The 22035-nt window shown below is 45.7% G+C and overlaps 1 protein-coding gene across 1 annotated transcript in view; it reads left to right on the forward strand.

Moving 5' to 3' along the window:
* Positions 1–22035, forward strand: part of si:ch73-60h1.1 — an 82528-nt gene that overhangs the window by 18024 nt on the left and 42469 nt on the right. Inside the window, exons 2-5 of the mRNA XM_087273508.1 lie at positions 8063–8141; positions 8229–8291; positions 8387–8469; positions 8568–8640. Coding sequence (XP_087129634.1) covers positions 8063–8141; positions 8229–8291; positions 8387–8469; positions 8568–8640 — 298 coding nt within the window. The remainder of the gene's footprint in view (positions 1–8062; positions 8142–8228; positions 8292–8386; positions 8470–8567; positions 8641–22035) is intronic.

Genomic DNA, 22035 nt, shown 5'->3' on the forward strand with positions numbered 1-22035 from the left:
AACACACAAACTTTTCTAGCTCTGAATCTCATAATGTTACCTAGAAAACAGAAACAAGAATATTAATAGGTTTTTAAAGAGAGTCATTAAAGGCAGTTCACCCAAAACTGAAAATTCTATTTCCTCATGCTTCACTTGTTCCAAACCTGTTCGAGTTTGTTTCTGATGTTTAACACAAACAAAAATACTTTGAAGGAAGCTGGAAACTTGCAACCACTGAGTCATAGTAGTTCTTTTTCCTACTATGGAAGTCGATGGTTACAGGTTTTCAGCTTTCTTCAAAATATCTTCTTTTGAAAGGCATCTGCAGCAATATCATCAGATTAAACTACACTGTTAATCATCATTTTAAATCATTTAAAAGTATCTCCCTTTGGTCACACTTTAAAATAAGGTTTCATTAGTTAATGTATTTGCTTACTATTAAAAGAACTATTTAATATTTAATAGTTAGCATTGTTAAACTAATTTACTAATGAATAAAAATCCAAAGTCATGCTTGTTAACATTAGCTAGTACATTGTGAGTTAACAAGCACAATAAATAAGCATTTGTTCATTAACATAAAAAAACTAATAAATATTTCAATAGACAAATTGTTGATGTGAAATTAACTAATGACACCTTATTGTTTTGGGTCACCCTCCCATTTAATTGCAATGTTAAAGACTAAATAGAAAACATGTCATCTACACTGTTACACTGCATCTGTCATCTCCACTGTTTCAGCAATAAATCTCAGCATTGACACAGTGCTATTTGTCTGTTGTGGATGGAAAGGCATTGTATTATTTTATTCCTAATATATCTTGCTCAATAATCATGCTTACAAGCTTAGACAGCATCTGTGTTTCTGTAATTATCCGAACTGAACAGTGGTGGTCACTTTAGAACAGTAAAAGTATGAACAGGACAGAACTTCATATGTATGCTGTCCTACTCTCAGCTGGTGAGGAGACTCCGATTTCTTCATAGATCGATCGGTAGTAATGAGCTCTCACTGAGATCTTATTCCTGCCCTGTTTTTACCTGACACTTTGAGACAGAATTACGTACACATATGATCATTGTTACTAACGTGATAAAGCTGCAGATGGACAGATCGTTAGAATAGTATTGACGTTAGCCTACAGGCTAGCTGAACTTACCTTCATAATTGCACAGGTAGGAAGACGCATAAAACTTGAAACCTTTCTCAAGTTTGCTCTGCGGTGTTGTAGTGCACATCCGGAAAATCATTTGCACATCGTTGACCATAATTTACTCGCAAACAGCGAGTAAATATCAGGTAAATATTGACGACTCTGCCATAATACTGTTTACCTCTGCTTAAAATCACCCGGACCGGAAACTGGACCGCGGCCTTAGACAAAACGCGGAAGTAATGCGTGCATATAGCCCATTGATGTCTGTGTGTAAAGGTTTCCCTATCCAAGAGCGAAAGTGAAAGTGATCCATTATGTCTCATTCTCACGCAGTAGATGCTCTGTTTAACAGTTTTCTGTAAAAAAAAAACTGTTAACTGTTAACTGTTTGCTAGTGAAATGCTCAGTTTTTCCACTTAGACTTACTTTTTGTACTGTAAATAGCGAATGCGCTTATGGCGCGACGCAGCTGGCTCTTAAAGGGAATGGGAGGTGAGACTCTAATTGGTTTATTCTCAAAACACACCTATAACTCATTAAGAAAATAAACTCAACCCTTTTAGACCATGCGCCACGGCGCAAATCGTATTTTTCCGTCCGTAAATTAGCAAAAATGCGTTCTGACACGCCCTGAAAGCGTTTGCGCCCTGCGTTTTGCGCTCTGCGCATGGACCGTCAAAATAGAGCCCTATATATTTCTCTTTATATTATCAAGTATTTTCAATGAATTCAAATTAGTTTAAATCTAAAATTAATTAAAACTAAGGTGCCTGGCTTCAACCGTGAGTAGTACAATTACTACAAGTTTTACATTTTATTTATCCTTTGAAACAGAAATAACAATACTGTCTAAAGACCGATTGGTCCTTAGTAAATATTTTATGTTTATTTTCAAACCAGTGTTGACCAGTGTGGAAAACATAAAGTTTTTTTAGATAAATTGTATTACAATGCATGCCATAAATTACAGAACATGCCTGTTAAAATATTGAAAACGTGCAAGAAAAACATTCAGTTTAAAATGTTTTTATAATAAAACTTTTCATTAATCTCTAAGGCAACTTGAATTTACATCTCTGTTTTTCATTCAACAGTTTAGAACATTACATTTTTAGATTAAATTGTTTTACAAGGTGTGACAGTTTGTTGTCAATACAGATTAAGATTTGTTATTAACTGGATTAATATTGTAAACATATTTTAATTTGATAGTTCCAACATTGATACATTTAAATGATATGACTGATGCTCTTCTGTCTGTCTTAAAATACGTATTAGTCTAATTCAGTAATAAAGTGAAAAACAACATAACCTATTAATAAGCAATAATAAAGGCAGGTTCATTAAATACTTTATCATGACTTCAAGCAGACAAAACCATACCCAGAAGTGCACACACACACACACACTCACACATACATATGCTCAAAGTTAGCTGCATGTGAATATATAGATATGCAATATCAGAACATTTTCTAATCACCTAACAACATATAGTATTTAGTAGGAGACACCCAACACATACAATCAGATATATGTTCCATATCTGATATAAATCTTTCACAAACAGTTGACGGGTTGTTGTCTAAAGGATAAGTTTTTCTTATCAACACTCACACACACCAAGATAGACACAGACAGACACACAGCCAGAGCCAGCCCCCACACCCACAGCCCTACCAGAGACACACACACAAACATTAGCCGCATTTCCACTATCGGGCCAGTGCGAGCCAGGTCATTTATCGGGCTAGGCCGGGCCAATCGCCCGAAAGGTTGAGCAGTGAGGCCGAAATCATGTCGCGTTTCCACTGTCGGGCTAGTAGCTCGCATCGCATCACATAAACCCCACCCCCACAACATCCCCCAAATCAAACGTCACTTAATCAGCCCACTTCAGCGTGAATCAGGCAGATAAAGCACACCACATCATCACGAAACTATTAAAATTAGGACAACCAAAACAAACAAATGACACGTTACTGTACAGCAGTACAATGTATGTCTATATGCACATACCTGTGTGTTCTCATTCATCATATTCATTTACTCGCCGACCGACTTTTGGCATCGAAATCCAGTGGTCTTGCCACTAACAGAGGGACCCAGCGCAGGGAGCCTACACATCCACAATATAAAACCACATATAAAAAATAACTTGATATAAAATGTATTTTATAACATCCTCAGTTAGACAGACGCTGTCCAACATTTATCTCAAATGCTCCGGAGAGAACTGAAACATGAATTTTTCCCTATGCTTTATGACACCTAATAGGTGATTTCCTTTTTTTAAAGATGTTGCTTATTATATCTTAAAGAGCCCATATTATGGGTTTTTGAAAATTCCCCTCCATGTAGTGTGTAACACAGCTCTAAGTGAAGTGAAGTATCCAGCTAAGGCTTAAATCTGTAAGAATACAGTGTTTAAAACTGTTGATTCATCTATAAAAGAGTCGACTCATAGTGCTTCGAACGAGTCGCCTTGATACCGACTCATTAGGTGTTTCGCCATGACGTACGAACGAAACCAAGTTATTCACGTGCACGCGCAAACCCGGGAGATTTCAAACCTGAGGCCCCACCCTCTGACGCAGAAACCCAGACACACACACACCCACAAACACACACACAAACATGCCGGTTGATTGAAGTCACACTGCAGATGGATATATTGAGTCTCTACCCAAAGATGAAACCTCAGCATTATAACCAAGCAGTTGGAAACTTCTGGAAGCTACATGCTACAAAGAATACTTCATCTGAGTTTGTTAAAGGAAGGATCAGTAAAGAGTAACTGATGGACGTCAGGATGGGTTTCTTCCATTTCTCAAGTGTAAGTACGTGCGGTTAAAGTTGTTGCCTCGTTGACTCTAGCTTGCAAATGTATTTAGTTGTGATTTGTTACTTGTAACCGCGTGTACTGTATCAGGTTAACTGGATATATTATCTTATCGCGTGCAAAGTCACGTTAAAAACGCGACGCGTGCTGCTTTGTTATTGGAGCTCCGTGCTAGAGTTCTGCTCCCGCGATTTATTCGGAAATTTATTCCCGCGCCGCAGAAATCTGGCGCGGGGACAGCCGCGGGAATAAATTTCCGAATAAATCGCGGGAGCGGTCGGTAACGGGTTTAATTTGGGACGGGAGCGGGCTGTCTAGCAATATCACGGATATTGCTATGCGAATTAGAAAGAGAGAGTCTGCTTGGTATGAGAGAGCGTATGAGAGAGAGCGAGCGAGAGAGAGCGAACGAACGAACGAACGAGCTCTGTGTGCTTTGTGCTGTGTGTATGTGTCTATACAGACAGCTTGGCTGTCTGGACTGTATACTGGGTGATTTTTGGTTGTGTTCTCCGCTCTAGCGGGACCGGGCGCGGCGGGCAGAAAACGGAGCGGGTTCTCAGGCTAAAACCTGGCGGGTGCGGGCGGAAGCGGGAGCGTTGTCATCCGGAGGTGTGTGTGTGTTTTTGTGTGTGTGTGGTATGGCGAGTACACGACTGTCTCCTTCGTTCGGTTATCCGTGGCACTATCCACTCACCATAGTGTGGCAGCTAAAATTCACGCCTACACTATCGAGCGTGTATGAACTGTGATTACTTTTTAAATTGCTGATTAGCTATTGGCCATTTCCCTCTCTGACTGAAGGCAGTCGACCAATCGCGACAGACTGTCATCGGTCCAATCAGCGCAGATTAGCTCCGCGCTAAGGAGGGGTTTGGGAACAAATGAATCACTGGACGATTCATACAGGAGTTGCTGGGATAATTAGGTAAAAATAAATGCAGATTATAAGACCATGAAAGTGTTTTTTGACCTTGCATGCATATTAGACTGTTGTTGGAGACCCTTACAACCAAGATATGACCCTATTTCATGTATAATATGGGCTCTTTAAGTAAAGGAAAGTGTTAAGTGTTTCAGCACAAGAGCAGCAAGTAATAAAATATAGCCTATAATTCGTTGCGCTCAGCAGCTATGCACTAATAAAGCTCTTTATGTATTTAAAATTTCCTTTTTTAATTTTACCACGTCATATAATAACATAAACACTTGTTTGAGGACACTTCACAACTTGCAGTCAAAAAAGTGCTGCGCAGCTGGAAGACAGAAAAAAAAAGTTGGCTAGTTTCTGCTTTCACTGACCCTGAAAATGATCTGTTTGCATGATTTGATTAATATCATCGTATCTAAATACTTCATAAATAATATTTAAAACATTCTCCGGTGTTTATTGTTTTTAGAGAATATCTAAAATCTCATTCAGGAGGCTTTTGAAAAAATGAAAGTTTAATATGGCTTTAAAACAGTTTGATATAGTACCTAATTGTTATTGCTAGCTTTTGTTAGTTTTATATTGGTTTATTCATTTAATGTGATTTTATTATATCCGATATTTGTAATTCTTTAAATTATTTCAATATAGCTTAGGCTATTTTATCTAGATATGACACTATTGTTTTGAGCCTACAAAAGTGGACACGAAATTTGTAAAGTTTAATGTTTTTTGTTGTATTCATATACTGTATTATCTCCAAAATAAATAAAAACAATAAAAAATAAAAGAAAAAAGCCGATCATATGCAAAAAGACCCCAGCCTATAATTTGTTCTAGATGTTTTCTTTCCCTTATTTATTTATTTGTTTATGTGTTTGGCACATGTACTCGTGTGCGATGGGAAAACTGTGGCCGCCTCTCCGTTCACTCTGCCCCGAAGCCCTGGCTGGCCCTCTTTGGCCCAAGGTATTCGGCTGGCCGAAAAAGGCCGGCCGCTGGCCCCAAGAAAGCCCCGATTTGGCCCAATTAGGCCCCGAAAGTGACAGTGGAAACGCGACTGGCCTTGGCTCGCTGGCTTTAGGCGCGATAGTGGAAACGCAAGCAGGCAAGAACACATGGGATATACGTCAGACAGCGGTGCATAGATTATAGTTTATTAATTCTAATATAACATTACATAAAATTATATTTATAATACTATAATTTACTGCAATAATTAAAATATAATAAAATAGTGTATAATAGTATATAATTATAATATAGTTTATAGCAATGATTTAAATATAATATAATATAATTTATTACAATAATTAAAATATGGTTTTGTTAACGGTTGAGATATTTTATTTAATTTGATAAAAATCTAATTAATGATAATTTATTATTTAATTTAATATTTTAATTAACTAGAATTATTAATTTATTAGTTTGGTAAAAATCTAATTACCGAAATTATTCATTTAATTAAACTGATGAGAATCTAATTATCGGAATTATTCATAAAAGCTCTGATCACAGTGCTCATGCAGCACATCATTGATGCTCAGCTGAAAAAAGAATGCGAGGGTTGTGATATCGATCACCCCAGCCAGCTGCAACACACCTGCCTTTTTAAACCATCACCATTCTACTTCGACTCACACTTCGGAGGCTGCAACTTTAAGCCAACACGCATCATAGCCTGTGACCCATGTGATCCCATGTCTTCTAATAGTGTCTCCCAGGGGTAGAACGTATATTGTAAACAGCAAAGGGCCTAAAACTGATCCTTGAGACATACTTAACTGGCCTGCCTTATGAAAGCTGCCCATTAATATTCATAAACTGGTAACGGTCAGCCAAGTATGACTTAAATCATTGTAGGGCATGTCCTTGGACACCTGTAGAATTTAAGCGATTTATGAGGATATTGTGGTCGATGGTGTCAAATGTGGCACTAAGATCAAGTAAAACTAATAGCGAGATGCACCCTTGGTCAGCAGCTAAGAGTAAATCATTGGTTATTTTCACAAATGCAGTTTCTGTACTGTAATGAGGACTGAAAAACTTCAAAAACATTGTTCATCTGCAGAAAGGAGCATAATTGGCCAGATACAACTTTTTCTAGTATTTTAGGATAGGCCTATAATAGGCCTATAATTAGCTAAGTTGCTGGAGTCCAGTTTCTTAATAATAGGCTTAATAACAGCTAGCTTGTAGGGATTTGGAACATGGCCTAAAGATAAAGAAGAGTTGATAACGTTAAGAAGAGGTTCTCCTATAACGGTTAGCAATACGTAGCTGGTGAAGAGCTATTTATAACTTTATCTAGCTTTTCCTGTTCTATGATTTTGAAGCACTATATGTTATTTTGATTCAGTGGAATGTTTACTGGATCTGAAGAATAAGGTGGTGCAGAAAGTTTAACATCTTCTATTTTCTGTCTGAAGCCTTCTATTTTATCACTGAAAAAATGTATAAAGTCATCACTACTAATTTGCGGTTATTTGGGATGTATTTCTTACATTTAATATAGATAAGAGTTAAAATGTTTTAAAATTTTATTTGAATTTGGGTAATTTAACCAAGTGTAATCTTGAACTTTTAAAGAACTAAGAGACATTTGCAAAAAATTGGATTTTACGTTAACATACATTAGAACAAGTTTAGAGGAAGATTACATTATGCATAAAAAAGTCATAATGGGGAATAGGTATGAGTATTATTTGATTAAATAAGCTATAAACTAGAGTTTACAGTTCTTGCATGATCGCATTTCTTTCATTCTTTCATTATTTTATGTTTTAGTAGTATCTTCTAGTCTGCCATGTTTGTGTGAATGCACATTCAGTCATTGCCACAGCTTAGTCCCTGATTTATTAGGGGTTGCCCAGGGGATTAAACCGTCAACTACTCTGGCAGCGGATGCTTTTTCAGTCACAACCCAGCACAATACTAGGAAACATCCATATACTCTATCTTTTAAATTAACTTATTCGGGACCTTCACAACAAGAAGGTTGCTTCTGGCACAGCAACCTTCTTGTTGTGCAGCCAGTGTGCTAACAGTCACAGTGCAGCCCCTGTAAATGCACATGTGTATGGTAATTTGCTTAGTGTACATTTAACTAAGTACTCAAATTTTCTTTATTTCAACCACCAGGGGTGCCACATCTGTTGTTCTTCGTTGTGAAGAGAAGCAGACTGAGAAACCTTACGCTGTGAAGGTCTTAAAGAAAACTGTAAGTTGTTTTTTGATTTTATTTGCTGTTTTTTTATTCTAAAATCTCTAAGAATGTTTGAGATTATTAATTTTTTCATCAAATCAGATTGACAAGAAAATTGTGAGGACAGAGATTGGAGTTCTGCTGCGTCTGTCTCATCCAAATATTGTAAGAAATTTTTGTTTCTTTCAATATATTGTGAAATTCTCTACACAATGTTATGAAATATTTCACATTCATTGTTGTTCATTTTTTTCATCCAGATTCGTTTGAAGGAAATTTTTGAGACAGAAACAGAGATTTTTCTCATACTAGAACTGGTAACGGGTGGAGAGCTTTTTGACAGGTATGATAAAATGCAAGCCACATGAAAAAGAGGATTTAAGACATTCATTGACAGCTTAAAAATAGGCAAAAATTCAGATGGTTTGTATGATTTTTCAGAATTGTGGAGAGGGGCTACTATAGCGAAAGAGATGCAGCTCATGTTATCAAACAAATCCTGGAGGCTGTGGCGGTAAGACCAAATGAATCATTGGATATAATAATGTGCAGACACATTTTTTATAATGAATGTATGGTAATAGTAATGTGGTTATTTAACTTTTAAAGAGGAACAACCATTCTCCAGGTTTTTTTAAGCAAGCAAGTTTGATGCTTTGGGAAGACTTTTTATAGTGCAAAATGTAAAAACATTTGCATATCGGCGGCACAGTGGCTCAGCTTGGCATTTCTGTGTGAAGTTTGCATGTTCTCCCTGTGTTCACATGGGTTTTTATTTGCGTGTTCCAGTTAACCATAGTCCAAAGACATGCAGTATAGGTGAATTGGATGAACAAAATTGGCCATAGTGTATGAGTTTGTGTGAAAATGCAAGAGTGTGTTTCCCAGGACTGTGTTGAGGCTGGAAGTAAAACATTTTTTGGGAATAGATGGCAGTACATTCCACTGTGGCAACCCCTGATAAATAAAGATAAATAAGTTGAATGAAAAAAATGATTGTTAAAATCTTGATTTCATTAACATAGCTCTCAAAATTAATTTTCAATTAAAAAAGAACACTTTAAAAGTTATTTTATTATATTTTTTTGTATTATATACAGTCAAGCTTATTAAAAAATATTCTGATATAAGACATATTTTTATTACATGTATTAATAGTAGGTGTAGATAGAAGTATAAATAAACTCTGACATAATTTGACATACCTCATGCAGTGCACTAAAAAGACAAGGGTATAGCATGAGAAGTGTTGCCCCAAACTGTAGGCAGAGAGCCGTGCAGACTGCTCACTGCAGCTGAGGCTGCAACTGAGGTGGAATGTGGAGATGTAGGGCCAACTCAACTGTTGTGTGCAGGCAACTTGAAGTTCTATAGTGAACACAAACCAATAGATGGCACTGGCTGAGTGTGTGCTGGTTCCCCTTCGGATGGGAAACTCCAATGCTATGTGGAAAACCTTCCAATATGTGGTTTTTGTCAGAAACCAATCATCTGAAAGAGTATAAAATCGTGCCAATGAAATGCCAAATGAATTGGCGGCGTCAGCATGCACAGCTGGCATCAATGACAATCAGTCAAGTATATAAGTATATAAGTTTTTTCTCCCTTGCCTGGCGTTCTTTGGGTCTGGTCCTCCAAGAGAGGTTTGTAAATAGGGAAAAAGTTTTCCTAAAAGAGCAACACGGTTTTTTACCAGACGTCGCTCTGAGCGTGCGTTTCTGGATGCGGTGGTTTCCTATCCCTGGATGATGGGCACAAGCACAGCGTTTCATGTCTGGGGGTCCAGCATGTTAATGCGGTGCTCGCGAGCAGTGCATGCCGTCTCTTTGATGTCATGTCTGCTACGCAGTTAAGATCGTGGCTCACTCTTGCAAAAAAGCGACCCACCCCAGTTGTCCCCCGCACTGCGGTTGGCACTCGGGCAGATCTGAGGATTACAGTGGGAGTAAAATCTCTATCCAAGCTTCAGGTGAAAGTAGCGCTCCCTCTTAAGACGGTCGCTCTCTCTAACTTGATGACACCGGAGATCATATGTCCATCACTGCATTGTCTGATAAGGATACAAACCCGCTTCTCCCTCCGGGTTGATGAGCGCGGTGTTGAATCTAGAATTAGACTTTGTGGCCATGCTTTCCCAGGCTGCTTCGGCCGTGGCTCTGAAAATGGTTTATCCCACAGCCCCGCGGCCGGACCGACTAGAGGGGTATAAAAACCTTTCTTCCTGGATGCGCACAATAGGTTTACGCAGTGTACTGTGTGCGCCTCCACCCTCACCTTGCATGCTATGGCCACCTACCAGCACTACCAAGCGCAGGCGCTGGCCCAGCTGCAAGAGGATTGTTCCGACCCAGGACTGGGCATGAACTCTGCACCCTGGAAAGGACGATGGCCACTTTAGTGGCCAGGAATGCCACCTCAGGCTAAATCTGGTGATGTGTGTGATGTTGACATAGTTCGCTTTGTTAACTCACCCATATCCCGGGCTGGCCTGTTCAGCGACACCGTCAGTTCATGCCAGTGATGGAGCAGTCGGAGACGATGTGTTATAATCTATCGGCGGGACCGCTCCGTTCCTCCGAGCCATCCACATCCACTGCTTTTCGCCGAGAGTGTTCGTCTGTAGCTTTTTGCTCTGCCGCCCCGCCTGTGCCTCTGGCCAAGCGACTGCGCTGAGCATCTCGCAAGCAGCCAGCGCCCCCTGCTCCAGGGTGCCACTAAGTTCTGTAAACGGACCGTAAAGCATCCCTAAGATGGGCCATCCGGAGAGGAGGGTATTTGCTCTTTCCCCGCTGGAGGGTGGGGCTCTTCATTTAACGGCGTAAAAAAAAAAAACGCCATCAAATCTTTAAAGAGCTTTTTCCGCCTCCCCGGATGTGAAAGCCTGAACACTGCCAGTTTGGGACGCTATGCTTTCCAGCTCGCAGGATGGGTGCATTTCGCCAATGGCTCACAGAGCGTGAGAGAACGGTCTCCTTTCTCTCCCTGTTGCAGCCCCTCCTCCGTAGTTTGGGTGCGAGACGAGAGCGAGTCTCTTGCCTCTCAAGACCCCAGCGCTCCCCGGGCGAGCCCACCTACTCCATGCTGCCTCAACGCTGGCATGTCAGCTCTGCCTGCCTGGTTAGCGCGGTCGCAGTGACTCATCCGTACAATCGGACTCGGCTATGCGATACACTTCGCGAAACGGCTTCCCAAGTTCACGGGAGTGTATTTCACCAGGCTCAGTCCTGCGTCCGCCCCTCTCTTGCGAGTGGAGATTGCTGTCCTCCTGGTGAAAGATGCAATCGAGCCAGCCCCTCCAGCCAAGATGGAGAGCGGGTTTTACAGCTCGTACTTCATCATGCCCAAAAAGAGTGATGAGTTACGGCCAGTCCTAGATCTGCGCGTTTTGAACCGCTGCCATCACAGGCTGCGATTTAAAATGCTTACGCAGAAGCGCATCAACCGATGCATTCGTCCTCGGGATTGGTTTGCAGCAATAGATCTGAAGGACGCGTATCTGCATGTCTCCATACTTCCACGCCACTGGCAGTTTCTGCGGTCTGCGTTTGAAGATTAAGCAATTCTCTCAACATTTGGCTGATTTTAGCCCACTCTCGGGGACAGTTGACTATGCACAGAGACAAGTTGCTCCGGCATTTCCACCTGTTGGGGTTTCAGATTAACCAAGAAAAGAGCTGGCTCGCCTCCGTGCAGGGCCCCTCCTTTCTCGGATTGAAGCTGGACTCGATCACCATAGAGCCAGTGCTGGACTGTCTGAGTTCGACAGAAAAAATGTTGTCCCCCTGAAATCTTTTCAGAGGCTCCTGGGGCATATGGCATCCATGGCCGTGACGTTGCCGCTCGGATTGCTCCATATGACACCACGGCATTGGCTTCACGATCAGGTCCCCAGATGCGAGTGACTACCACTCCGCTGTGTCGTCGTTCCCCCACCCCCTGGAGGGACCCCTCTTTCCTACAGGCCAGAGTGCCCCTGGGTTAGGCGTCCAGGCATGTTGTCGTTTCGACAGATGCTTCCAGTACGGGTTGGGGGGCCGTGTGTTGCGGGCATGCTGCTGCGGACCTGCGGAAAGGAACCCACCTGGCATATCACCTGCCTAGAGCTGTTGTCAGTGTTTCTCACTCTGTGCCACTTTTTACCGCCGCTGAGGTGGCAACACGTGCTGGTCAGGAAGGGTCGTGGACCTGGAGGCATTTTCGGTCAGTGACTCGTGCCTAGAATTCGGGCCAGCCTACTCTCACGTTGTCCTGAGACCCCGGCTATGTGCCCAAGGTTCCTACCACACCGTTTAAGGATCAGGTAGTGAGCCTGCAATCGCTGCCCGCGGAGGAGGCAGACCCAGCTCTTTCATTGTGTCCTGTTCACGCTTTGCGAACCTTTGTGGACCGCAATCAGAGCTTAGATCCTCTGACCAGCTCTTTGTCTGTTAAGGTGGTCGACAGAAGGGAAGTGCCATATCTAAACAGAGGTTGGCCCACTGGAGAGAGAATGCCATCTCCCTCGCTTATCGGAGCCAGGGTGAGCCGTGTCCCCCAGGGGTGAGTGCGCACTCCACATGGAGCATCGCATTCTCTTGGGCGTTAGCAAGCAGCACCTTTCTGACAGACATTTGCAGAGCTGCAGGCTGGGCAACACCTAATACATTCTCCCTAACACAGAGGTATGTGCGTTTTTTCAGCTTTGTCAGTTCAGTTCCCCGTTCGGTAAACCCTACAGAGTTCCTCCGAGGCCCCCAGCATCTGACTTAGTTCTGGGTATAGGTGCCTGCTATGCGTGATCCCTTGCGGGCGATCCCATAAGCTCACTCAACCACGGTTTAGTCCCCCCTGTGTTAAGGCAGGCTCGTGTCTTCCCTTCCAGCTAACCATCCTCTTATGTACCCCTCCCCCGTTTCCGGGGCTGGGCCACAGCCTTTCACCAGGTCTCCAATCCTTGGGTAGCAGGTGAACTCCGCAGCGTCCTCCCCATTGGGACTGAACGCTTTCCCAACGTACTGTCATATTAAAACCCTTTACTGGGTTATTTTCGACTCCCCAAAAAATATAGCTAAACCTGAACAGGTAAGTAAGGTGAGTAAGGGCCAGGGGACACTTGGGAAGACAGCATCTCGCGGCGTTGTAAGTGCGCTCACTCTACTGCGTGGCGCACCATTCGCCAGGGACGCAGTAAGGTGCTTTTGTTGTGGCATTTTCCATAGATTTCCCCATAGTGGAAGGTTTTCCACATAGCATTGGAGTTCCCCATCTGAAGGGGAACGCTATGGTTACTAAAGTAACCCTCGTTCCCCTTCGGTTGGGGAACTTCAGTGCCATGAATGGGAGGATTCGGATCAGAAGCCGCTTATCTGGAGAGTATTGAACGGGCCAATGAATGAAATTAATTGGCAGCGTAAGCTTGCGCAGGTGTGCGACATCTGCAATTATCTCAGCATATAAGCACACCTGAAGCCAGCAGACGCCATCCTTTTCGCTTCAGATCCTTTCTGAGTGAGTCGATGAGGGTTCCTCTTGCTGATCAGCACTTCAGAGCGAACGAGTGTGTCTCCCGGTCCAGAGTGGGTCTTCGCGGTGGCAGACGGTCGAGCTGGGTTACTCCCTTGCCTGCGGTTCTTTGGGTCCGGTCCTCCAGAGCGGTGCGTATAGTTGCAACTTTCCTAAAAGAGCAACACAGTCGTGCAGCACGTCCTTTTCAGGATGGCGCTCCGACTGTGCGTTTCTGGATGCGGGGGTTTCCTGTCTCCGGATGATGGACACGATCACTGCATTGCATGTTTGGGGGTCCAGCATGTTAATGCGGTGCTCGCGGGCGGTTCATGTCGTCATTGCGATGCCATGACCGTTGCACAGCTAAGATCGCGGCTAACTTTCGCAAGAGAGCGAGCCACCCCAGTTGCCTCCTGCTCTAAAAAAGCAGCGGGCGCTCGGGCAGATCTGAGGGTTTCAGCGGGAGCTAATCCGCCGCCCACGGGCTCGCGGACCTCTCGCTCCTCACGGCGCTCCATCCAAGCTTCGGGTGGTGAGAGTGATCCGTCTAACCAGATGGTAGCTCTCACACTCGCTGACACCGGAGATCAGATGTCCTCCGCGGCATCGGAGGGTGGGCTTTCACTGTCCGACGAAGATCCGGACCCGCTCGCCCCCTCCGGGCAGGTGAGCGCTGTCAAATCGGATCCTGAAGCGGACATGTTAGCCGTGCTTTCCCGGGCTGCTTCGGCCGTGGGGTTGGAGATGGTTTATCCCCCAGCTCCGCGGCCGGACCGACTAGATGGGTGCTACGTAGAGGACCAGAAGGCGAAGCCTTCGAAGCCTCTCGTCCCCTTCTTCCCGGAAGTGCACAGTAGGCTTACGCAGTCCTGGAGGGCACCTTTCTCTGCCCGTGCTGCGAGTGCCTCCGCCCTCACCGCCCTTGACGGCGGAGCTGCCAGGGGGTATGAGGCGATCCCGTCAGTGGAGCGCGCTATCGCGGTCAATCTTTGTCTGCGCGGCGCCTCTACGTGGCGGGGTTTGCCCCGCCTCCCGTCCAAAGCCTGTAGGTTGTCTGCCTCCCTCGGAGCCAGAGCTTATAAGGCTGCGGGCCAGGCTGCTTCTGCTTTGCACGCGATGGCCACCTACCAGCGCTACCAAGCGCAGGCGCTGGCCGAGCTGCACGAGGGCGGGTCCAACCCAAGCTTATTACATGAGCTGCGCACCGCGACCGACTATGCTCTTCGGACTACTAAGTCCGCCGCGTGTGCGCTGGGGAGGACGATGTCCACACTTGTGGTTCAGGAACGCCACCTCTGGCTAAACCTGGCCGATATGCGCGACGTTGACAAAGTTCGCTTTCTTGACTCGCCCATATCCCAGGCTGGCCTGTTCGGCGACACCGTCGGTGAATTCACCCAGGAATTCAAGGCGGTGAAAGAGCAGTCGGATGCGATGGGCAATGTCATCTATCGGCGTGGCCGTAAGCCCGCTCCGCCCGCCGAGCCATCCACCTCCGCTGTTCCTCGCCGAGGGCGCCCGCCAACGAGTGCTGCCCCGCCCCCGCCTGCGCCTCCGGCCAAGCGGGCGCGGCGTTCACCTCGAAAGCAGGCAGCCCCTCCTGCCCAGGGCGCCGTTAAGTCCGGTAATCGGACCGCGAAGCGTCCCTGAGACAGGCCATCCGGAGAAGAGGAAACTTGCTCTTTCCCCGCTGGAGGGCGGGGCCCCGATAACAACGGTACTTTTCAGTGCCACCAAAACATCAGTAAAAGAGCACTTTTTCCCTTCCCCGGATGTGACTGCACGAGTTCTGCCAGTCCGGGACGCGCTGCCTTCCGGCTCGCAGACTCTACGTGCTTCGCCAGTGGCTCACGAGCGCTGGGGGGACGGTCTCCCTTTCCTCAGCCCTCCAGCCCCCTCTCCGGAGTCAGGGTGCGGAGCCAGAGCGAATCGCTCTCCTCCAGCTCCTCCGCGGGACCCTCGTGCTTCCCGGATCAGCACACCCACTCCGCGCTGCCCCACCGCTGGTACGTCAGCGATTGTAGCGATGACTCCATTAGCGAGGGCTCTGCCTGCCTGGTTAGCGCGGGCCAGCCCCTCGCGGTGGCTCATACGCACAATCAGACTCGGTTACGCGATTCAGTTCGCGAAACGGCCCCCCAAGTTTACGGGCGTGTATTTCTCCAGGGTCAACCCCCTGTCCGCCCCTGTCTTGCGAGAGGAGATTGCTGCCCTCCTGGCGAAGGGTGCAATCGAGCCGGTTCCTCCAGCCGAGATGGAGAGTGGGTTTTACAGCCCATACTTCATCGTACCCAAAAAGAGCGGTGGGTCACGGCCAGTCCTAGATCTGCGCGTTTTGAACCGCTGTCTGCACAAGCTGCCGTTCAGAATGCTCACGCAGAGGCGCATTCTCCAATGCGTTCGTCCTCGGGATTGGTTTGCAGCCATAGACCTGAAGGACGCGTATTTCCATGTCTCCATTCTTCCACGCCACCGCCAATTTCTGCGGTTTGCGTTTGAGGGTCGAGCGTGGCAGTACAAGGTCCTCCCCTTCGGGCTCTCTCTGTCTCCGCGGGTCTTCACCAAACTCGCGGAGGGTGCCCTAGCGCCCCTTCGGCTCGCGGGCATTCGCATACTCAATTATCTCGACGACTGGCTGATTTTAGCCCACTCGCGGGAGCAATTGATTATGCACAGGGACAAGGTGCTTCGGCATCTCCGCCTACTGGGGCTTCAGGTCAACCGAGAAAAGAGCAAACTCGCCCCCGTGCAGAGGATTTCTTTTCTCGGGATGGAGCTGGACTCGATCACCATGGTAGCGCACCTCTCCGAGGAACGCGCTCGCCTGTTGCTGAACTGTCTGAGGGAGCTCGACAGCAAACTAGTGGTCCCACTGAAGTTCTTTCAGAGGCTCCTGGGGCATATGGCATCCGCAGCCGCCGTCACGCCGCTCGGGTTGCTCCATATGAAACCACTTCAGCACTGGCTTCACGATCGGGTCCCCAGACGCGCATGGCACGCGGGCACACACCGGGTCTCGGTTACTGCGCTGTGTCGCCGCGCCCTCAGCCCTTGGAACGACCCCTCGTTCCTACAGGCCGGTGTGCCTCTAGGACAGGCGTCCAGCCATGTTGTTGTTTCAACAGACGCTTCCAACACGGGTTGGGGGGCCGTGTGTCGCGGGCATGCGGCTGCGGGCCTCTGGAAGGGTGCCCAGCTGCATTGGCATATCAATCGCCTAGAGCTGTTGGCAGTGTTCCTCGCTCTCCACCGCTTTTTACCGGTGCTGGAGCGGCAACACGTGCTGGTCAGGACGGACAGTATGGCGGCGGCGGCGTATATCAACCGCATGGGGGGTATGCGCTCTCGCCGCATGTCTCAGCTCGCCCGCCGTCTGCTCCTCTGGAGTCACCCGCGGCTGAAATCGCTGCACGCCATTCACGTCCCAGGCACGCTCAATCGTGCAGCCGATGCGCTCTCACGACAGCTGTTACGCCCTGGAGAATGGAGACTCCACCCCGAGTCTGTTCAGCTGATATGGGCGCGATTCGGGGAGGCCCAGATCGATCTGTTTGCTTCCCCCGAGAACGCTCACTGCCAGTTGTTTTTTTCCCTGACCGAGGGCTCTCTCGGCACGGATGCACTGGCCCACAGCTGGCCTCGGGGCATGCGCAAGTATGCGTTTCCCCCAGTGAGCCTGCTCGCGCAGTTTCTGTGCAAGGTCAGGGAGGACGAGGAACAGGTTCTGCTAGTTGCGCCCCTTTGGCCCAACCGGACCTGGATATCAGAGCTCTCACTCCTCGCGACGGCCCTCCCCTGGCGGATCCCTTTGAGAGAGGACCTACTCTCTCAGGGACAGGGCACCATCTGGCACCCTCGCCCCGATCTTTGGAACCTCCACGTGTGGTCCCTAGACGCGAGGAAGACTTAGGTAACCTACCGACTGCGGTGGTTAATACCATCACTCAGGCTAGAGCCCCCTCCATGAGGCGCGCCTACGCCCTGAAGTGGAGTCTATTCACTGAATGGTGCGTCTCTCGCAGAGAAGACCCCCGAAATTGCCAGATTAGTGTTGTGCTCTCTTTCCTTCAAGAGAAGTTGGACAGCAGGCTGTCGCCCTCCACTCTCAAGGTTTACGTGGCCGCCATCTCCGCTTATCATATCGCGGTAGCTGGCGGCACCGTGGGAAAGCATAACCTGGTCATCCAGTTCCTTAGGGGTGCTAGGCGAATTAATCCATCTCGCCCCCCTCTCATGCCCTCTTGGGATCTCGCCCTCGTTCTCACGAGTCTGCGATCCGATCCCTTTGAGCCACTCGAATCAGTATCTCTAAGATTTCTGTCCCTGAAGACAGCTCTGCTGGTTGCGTTGGCCTCCATCAAGAGGGTCGGGGACCTGGAGGCATTTTCGGTCAGTGACTCGTGCCTGGAATTCGGGCGGGATTACTCTCACGTCATCCTGAGACCCCGCCCCGGTTATGTGCCCAAGGTTCCTACCACCCCCTTTAGAGATCAGGTAGTGAACCTGCAAGCGCTGCCCCCGGAGGAGGCAGACCCAGCCCTTTCTTTAATTTGTCCAGTTCGCGCTCTGCGCATTTATGTGGACCGTACTCAGAATTTTAGATCATCTGAGCAGCTCTTTGTCTGTTATGGCGGTCGGCAGCAGGGAAGTGCCGTATCAAAACAAAGATTATCCCACTGGATTGTGGATGCCATTTCACTCGCTTATTCGAGTCGAGGTCAGCCGTGTCCCCCGGGAGTTCGTGCACACTCCACTCGGAGCGTTGCATCCTCTTGGGCGCGTGCACGCGGCGCCTCTCTAACAGACATCTGTAGAGCTGCGGGCTGGGCGACACCCAACACATTTGCAAGGTTTTACAATCTGCGAGTGGAGCCGGTTTCCTCAAGGGTATTAGGTAACCCTTTGGTGATTGAGGAGACAACTCGGTAGGGTGTTGAAACACGCTTGCGGCGCCATTCTCCCTAACACGGAGGTACGTGCGCCTTTTTTATCTGTCAGTAAAGTTCCCCGTCAGGTGAGCCCTGCAGATTCCTCCGTGGCCCCCAGCACTGACTCAGCGGAGGAGTCACTTGCTGGCCCACTACGTTGTAGGTCTGCCCGCTGGTCAGCCCGCGTTTTGGGTATAGGTGCCTGCTATGCGTGATCCCCACTAGGCGATCCCATATGCTTATTCCGCCACGGTTAAGTCCCCCCCCTGAGTGGACCCGTGTCTTCCCTCTCCGCTAACCACTCTTTTGCTATGCGTACTCCCCCTTTTAGGGCTAGTCCATAGGTAAATTCTGCCATCTATCCCCCCCTTGGGTAACGGATGGCCTCCGCAGCGTCCTCCCTATCGGGATTGCACGCTTCCCAACGTACTGTCGTATTTCCTAGAATTATCTAGATGCTCACGACTTCCCAAAAAATATATCTAAATCCATAAAACTTCTGTTGAAGTAGGATAAATTAGGGCCAGGGACACGTTGGAGGACCGCGCCCCCCATGATGTGGGTGCGTCACGCTTGCTTGACTATCTCCTCATCGGGGGTGTTGGTAAGGTGCAGTCATTATGGCGCTTTCCATATTCTCCCATTCATGGCACTGAAGTTCCCCAACCGAAGGGGAACGTTCGAGGTTACAGAAGTAACCCTTCGTTCCCCGAGGAGGGGAACGGAAGTGCCATATTCCGTCGCCATAATGACTGTCCCTTAGCTGTTTGAAAGTCTCTTCAGCTTAAAAGGATGGCGTCTGCTGGCTTCAGGTGTGCTTATATGCTGAGATAATTGCAGATGTCGCACACCTGCGCAAGCTTACGCTGCCAATTAATTTCATTCATTGGCCCGTTCAATACTCTCCAGATAAGCGGCTTCTGATCCGAATCCTCCCATTCATGGCACTTCCGTTCCCCTCCTCGGGGAACGAAGGGTTACTTCTGTAACCTCGAACGTTCCCCGAGGGGGGGAAAGGAAATGCTCTGTACCTTTGCCACAATGATTGTCCCTTAGCTGTTGAGCGTGAAAGTCTCCTCAGCTCAAAAGGATGTCGAAGATTGCACTGGCTGCGTCTTATATACTTGACTGATTGTCATTGATGCCAGCTGTGCATGTTGATGCCGCCAATTCATTTGTCATTTCATTGGCCCAATTTTATACTTTTTCAGATGATTGGTTTCTGATAATTACTTTGGTTTAAACTAAAATAAACTAAAATACTTTTTCAAGTGCCACACAGTATTGACATTCTAGTGACTTCTATCGCAGTTCAGCAAGATGTTGCGATGTTATTGTTGCGGGGGTAGCGAGAACTGTTCTCATAAGGAAAGGCCATTGCTATTGCGGTTTCCATGCCCAGGACAAGGTTTTTTGAACAGCGGATTACATCTGCCCTGGTTCAGGAATATTGTTAGGTGCTTAAATGAATTAGTTTTTTCAGTTTTACATTACATTACATGACCCCATATAGACTGCTTTCATAAAACAAAACAAAAAAATCCATTATGCTTTGCTTGTATACATAAGGCATATGAACGATTTATGAATGATAAAAAATGGACGATTGTCCTATTCAAATAGAGCATCGTCATTGCTGAAGTGAGACTTTTCTCATTTCTTTTTCAAATATATAACCAACCCAAACAAATGTAATTCACCAAAAATTTTGGCACACATACACACTGTCCCTCTTACACATTAATTGAAAGAGTGGCACAGGGTAAACAGTAAAGTGGCATTTTAAAATGACAGAAAAACACAAATCATGGTAAATACCACACAATACAAACTAACTAATTGAAACATAAACTACTCTCAAATATAATCAACATGTGTTTCATTGTTTGTTTTTGTAAACTACATGGCTTACATATCTGGTAAGTTTCAAGCAAGTAATATGGTTTGCTCTATATAATGCAGTGATGAATTGCATTTGATATATGTGCACACTTGAAGAGCCGCTGAGCACAAAACATCTGACAAGTTGGGAACACTGACGCTGTATTTTAAAAATCAAAGTTGTGCAATACAAAAACATTTCATAACCCACTTAAAATGGTACTGAAATCAACTTTCGAATCAAGAATTACCAGTTTTATAAAAACCTGCTTATCCTGATGACAATTTTAACGGAAATTTTAAGCATGCCGGTAGTTCGCTATAGCAAGAGTTGCTGTTTTATATATTTATATTTTTATTTAAACACTACATTGTCTAAATTAAGTGAACAGTTTAGGAGGGATTGTCTGTTTATGCCATTAAAACAGAAAAAAATAATTATAATTAAAAATTGCAGTGAGCCATGAAAAATCAAGGTGTGCTTCAGTATCTATAGATGTATGTTCTGAGTTTAGTAAATTGGAATCTAGGGTTTTATTTATTCATTTAAAGGTCACCCAGTTTGCTAAGCACCACAAAGTTGTTTAATTGTTGTTTTATTGTTTTCTTTCTCTGAAGAGAGAGACCAGTGCTCCAGTATAAAGAAATTTCTGAGTGTGACCTGAAAACCAGAAGCCTGAATCATGCAAACTGTGAATCGTGCAGAGAAACTGAGCTTAAAAATTAGTTAGGGAAATATAGAGCAGAGAGTAGAGACAGGGCCTAAAGAAGCAGTACATGTTTCACATGTAGCAAATGCAACAGTTGCAAAAATATTAAACATAAAATAAGTTGAATTGAATGAGCATTTTCTCATTGTATACAAAGAATTAACATGAAACATTATGTCGTGAATTTCACTTGAAAGTCACAAATATTTGTGGGGAATGTGTACAAACCCTGTACTCTATACTTAAATGATTTATCCATAACCTAAGTATACTCCTCAGGTGGTTGCTGGGTTATCTATTTCTATTATCTTGCTACATGATATTTTGCTACAAGAACACATATTATGTGTTTTATGCTAAGCCAGTGGGAAAAGTAGCCCAGGCTCACATTATCTAGTTCACAAATGTTAAGTCAGACAATATAGTTCTATATAGTTCAGTAGCGTTAAGAGGTAGCCTGGGTACATATAGATAGAAAGCATCCCTTAGCATATGGTCGCAAAGAAAAATAAATGAATAAACACGTATTGGTGATAGATTTGCTCTGCTTCTTTTGGGGGGTGTTTTTTCAATGTCTATTCTTTTTTACTTGTGTTGAGTAAAAGCATATTGCTTATACCATGTTTGTTTATACATAATCAGTTATGTTTGGTTTGTTTGTGTTCGTGTTCTTCTGCTTGTTTTTTTGGGGGGTGTTACATATATATTATGTTTGCAGTAACAGTGTTTTTTATTCTCAGACATCATGTCTGTGAATATACTGGCTGTCGCAGGTCTCAGTACTTGCTCTGCCAAAATAATCAAAGCAGCAGCAGCTTAGCAGATCTATGCCGCCAAGACCAAACACATCAACATTGCCCTATATAGTACATATTCGATGCCATACTAAAGCCGAAGAGGCATCGC

Source organism: Danio rerio, chromosome 11 (genome assembly GCF_052040795.2).
Source record: "Danio rerio strain M-AB ecotype USA chromosome 11, GRCz13ab, whole genome shotgun sequence".
NCBI classification, from domain to species: Eukaryota; Metazoa; Chordata; class Actinopteri; order Cypriniformes; family Danionidae; genus Danio; species Danio rerio.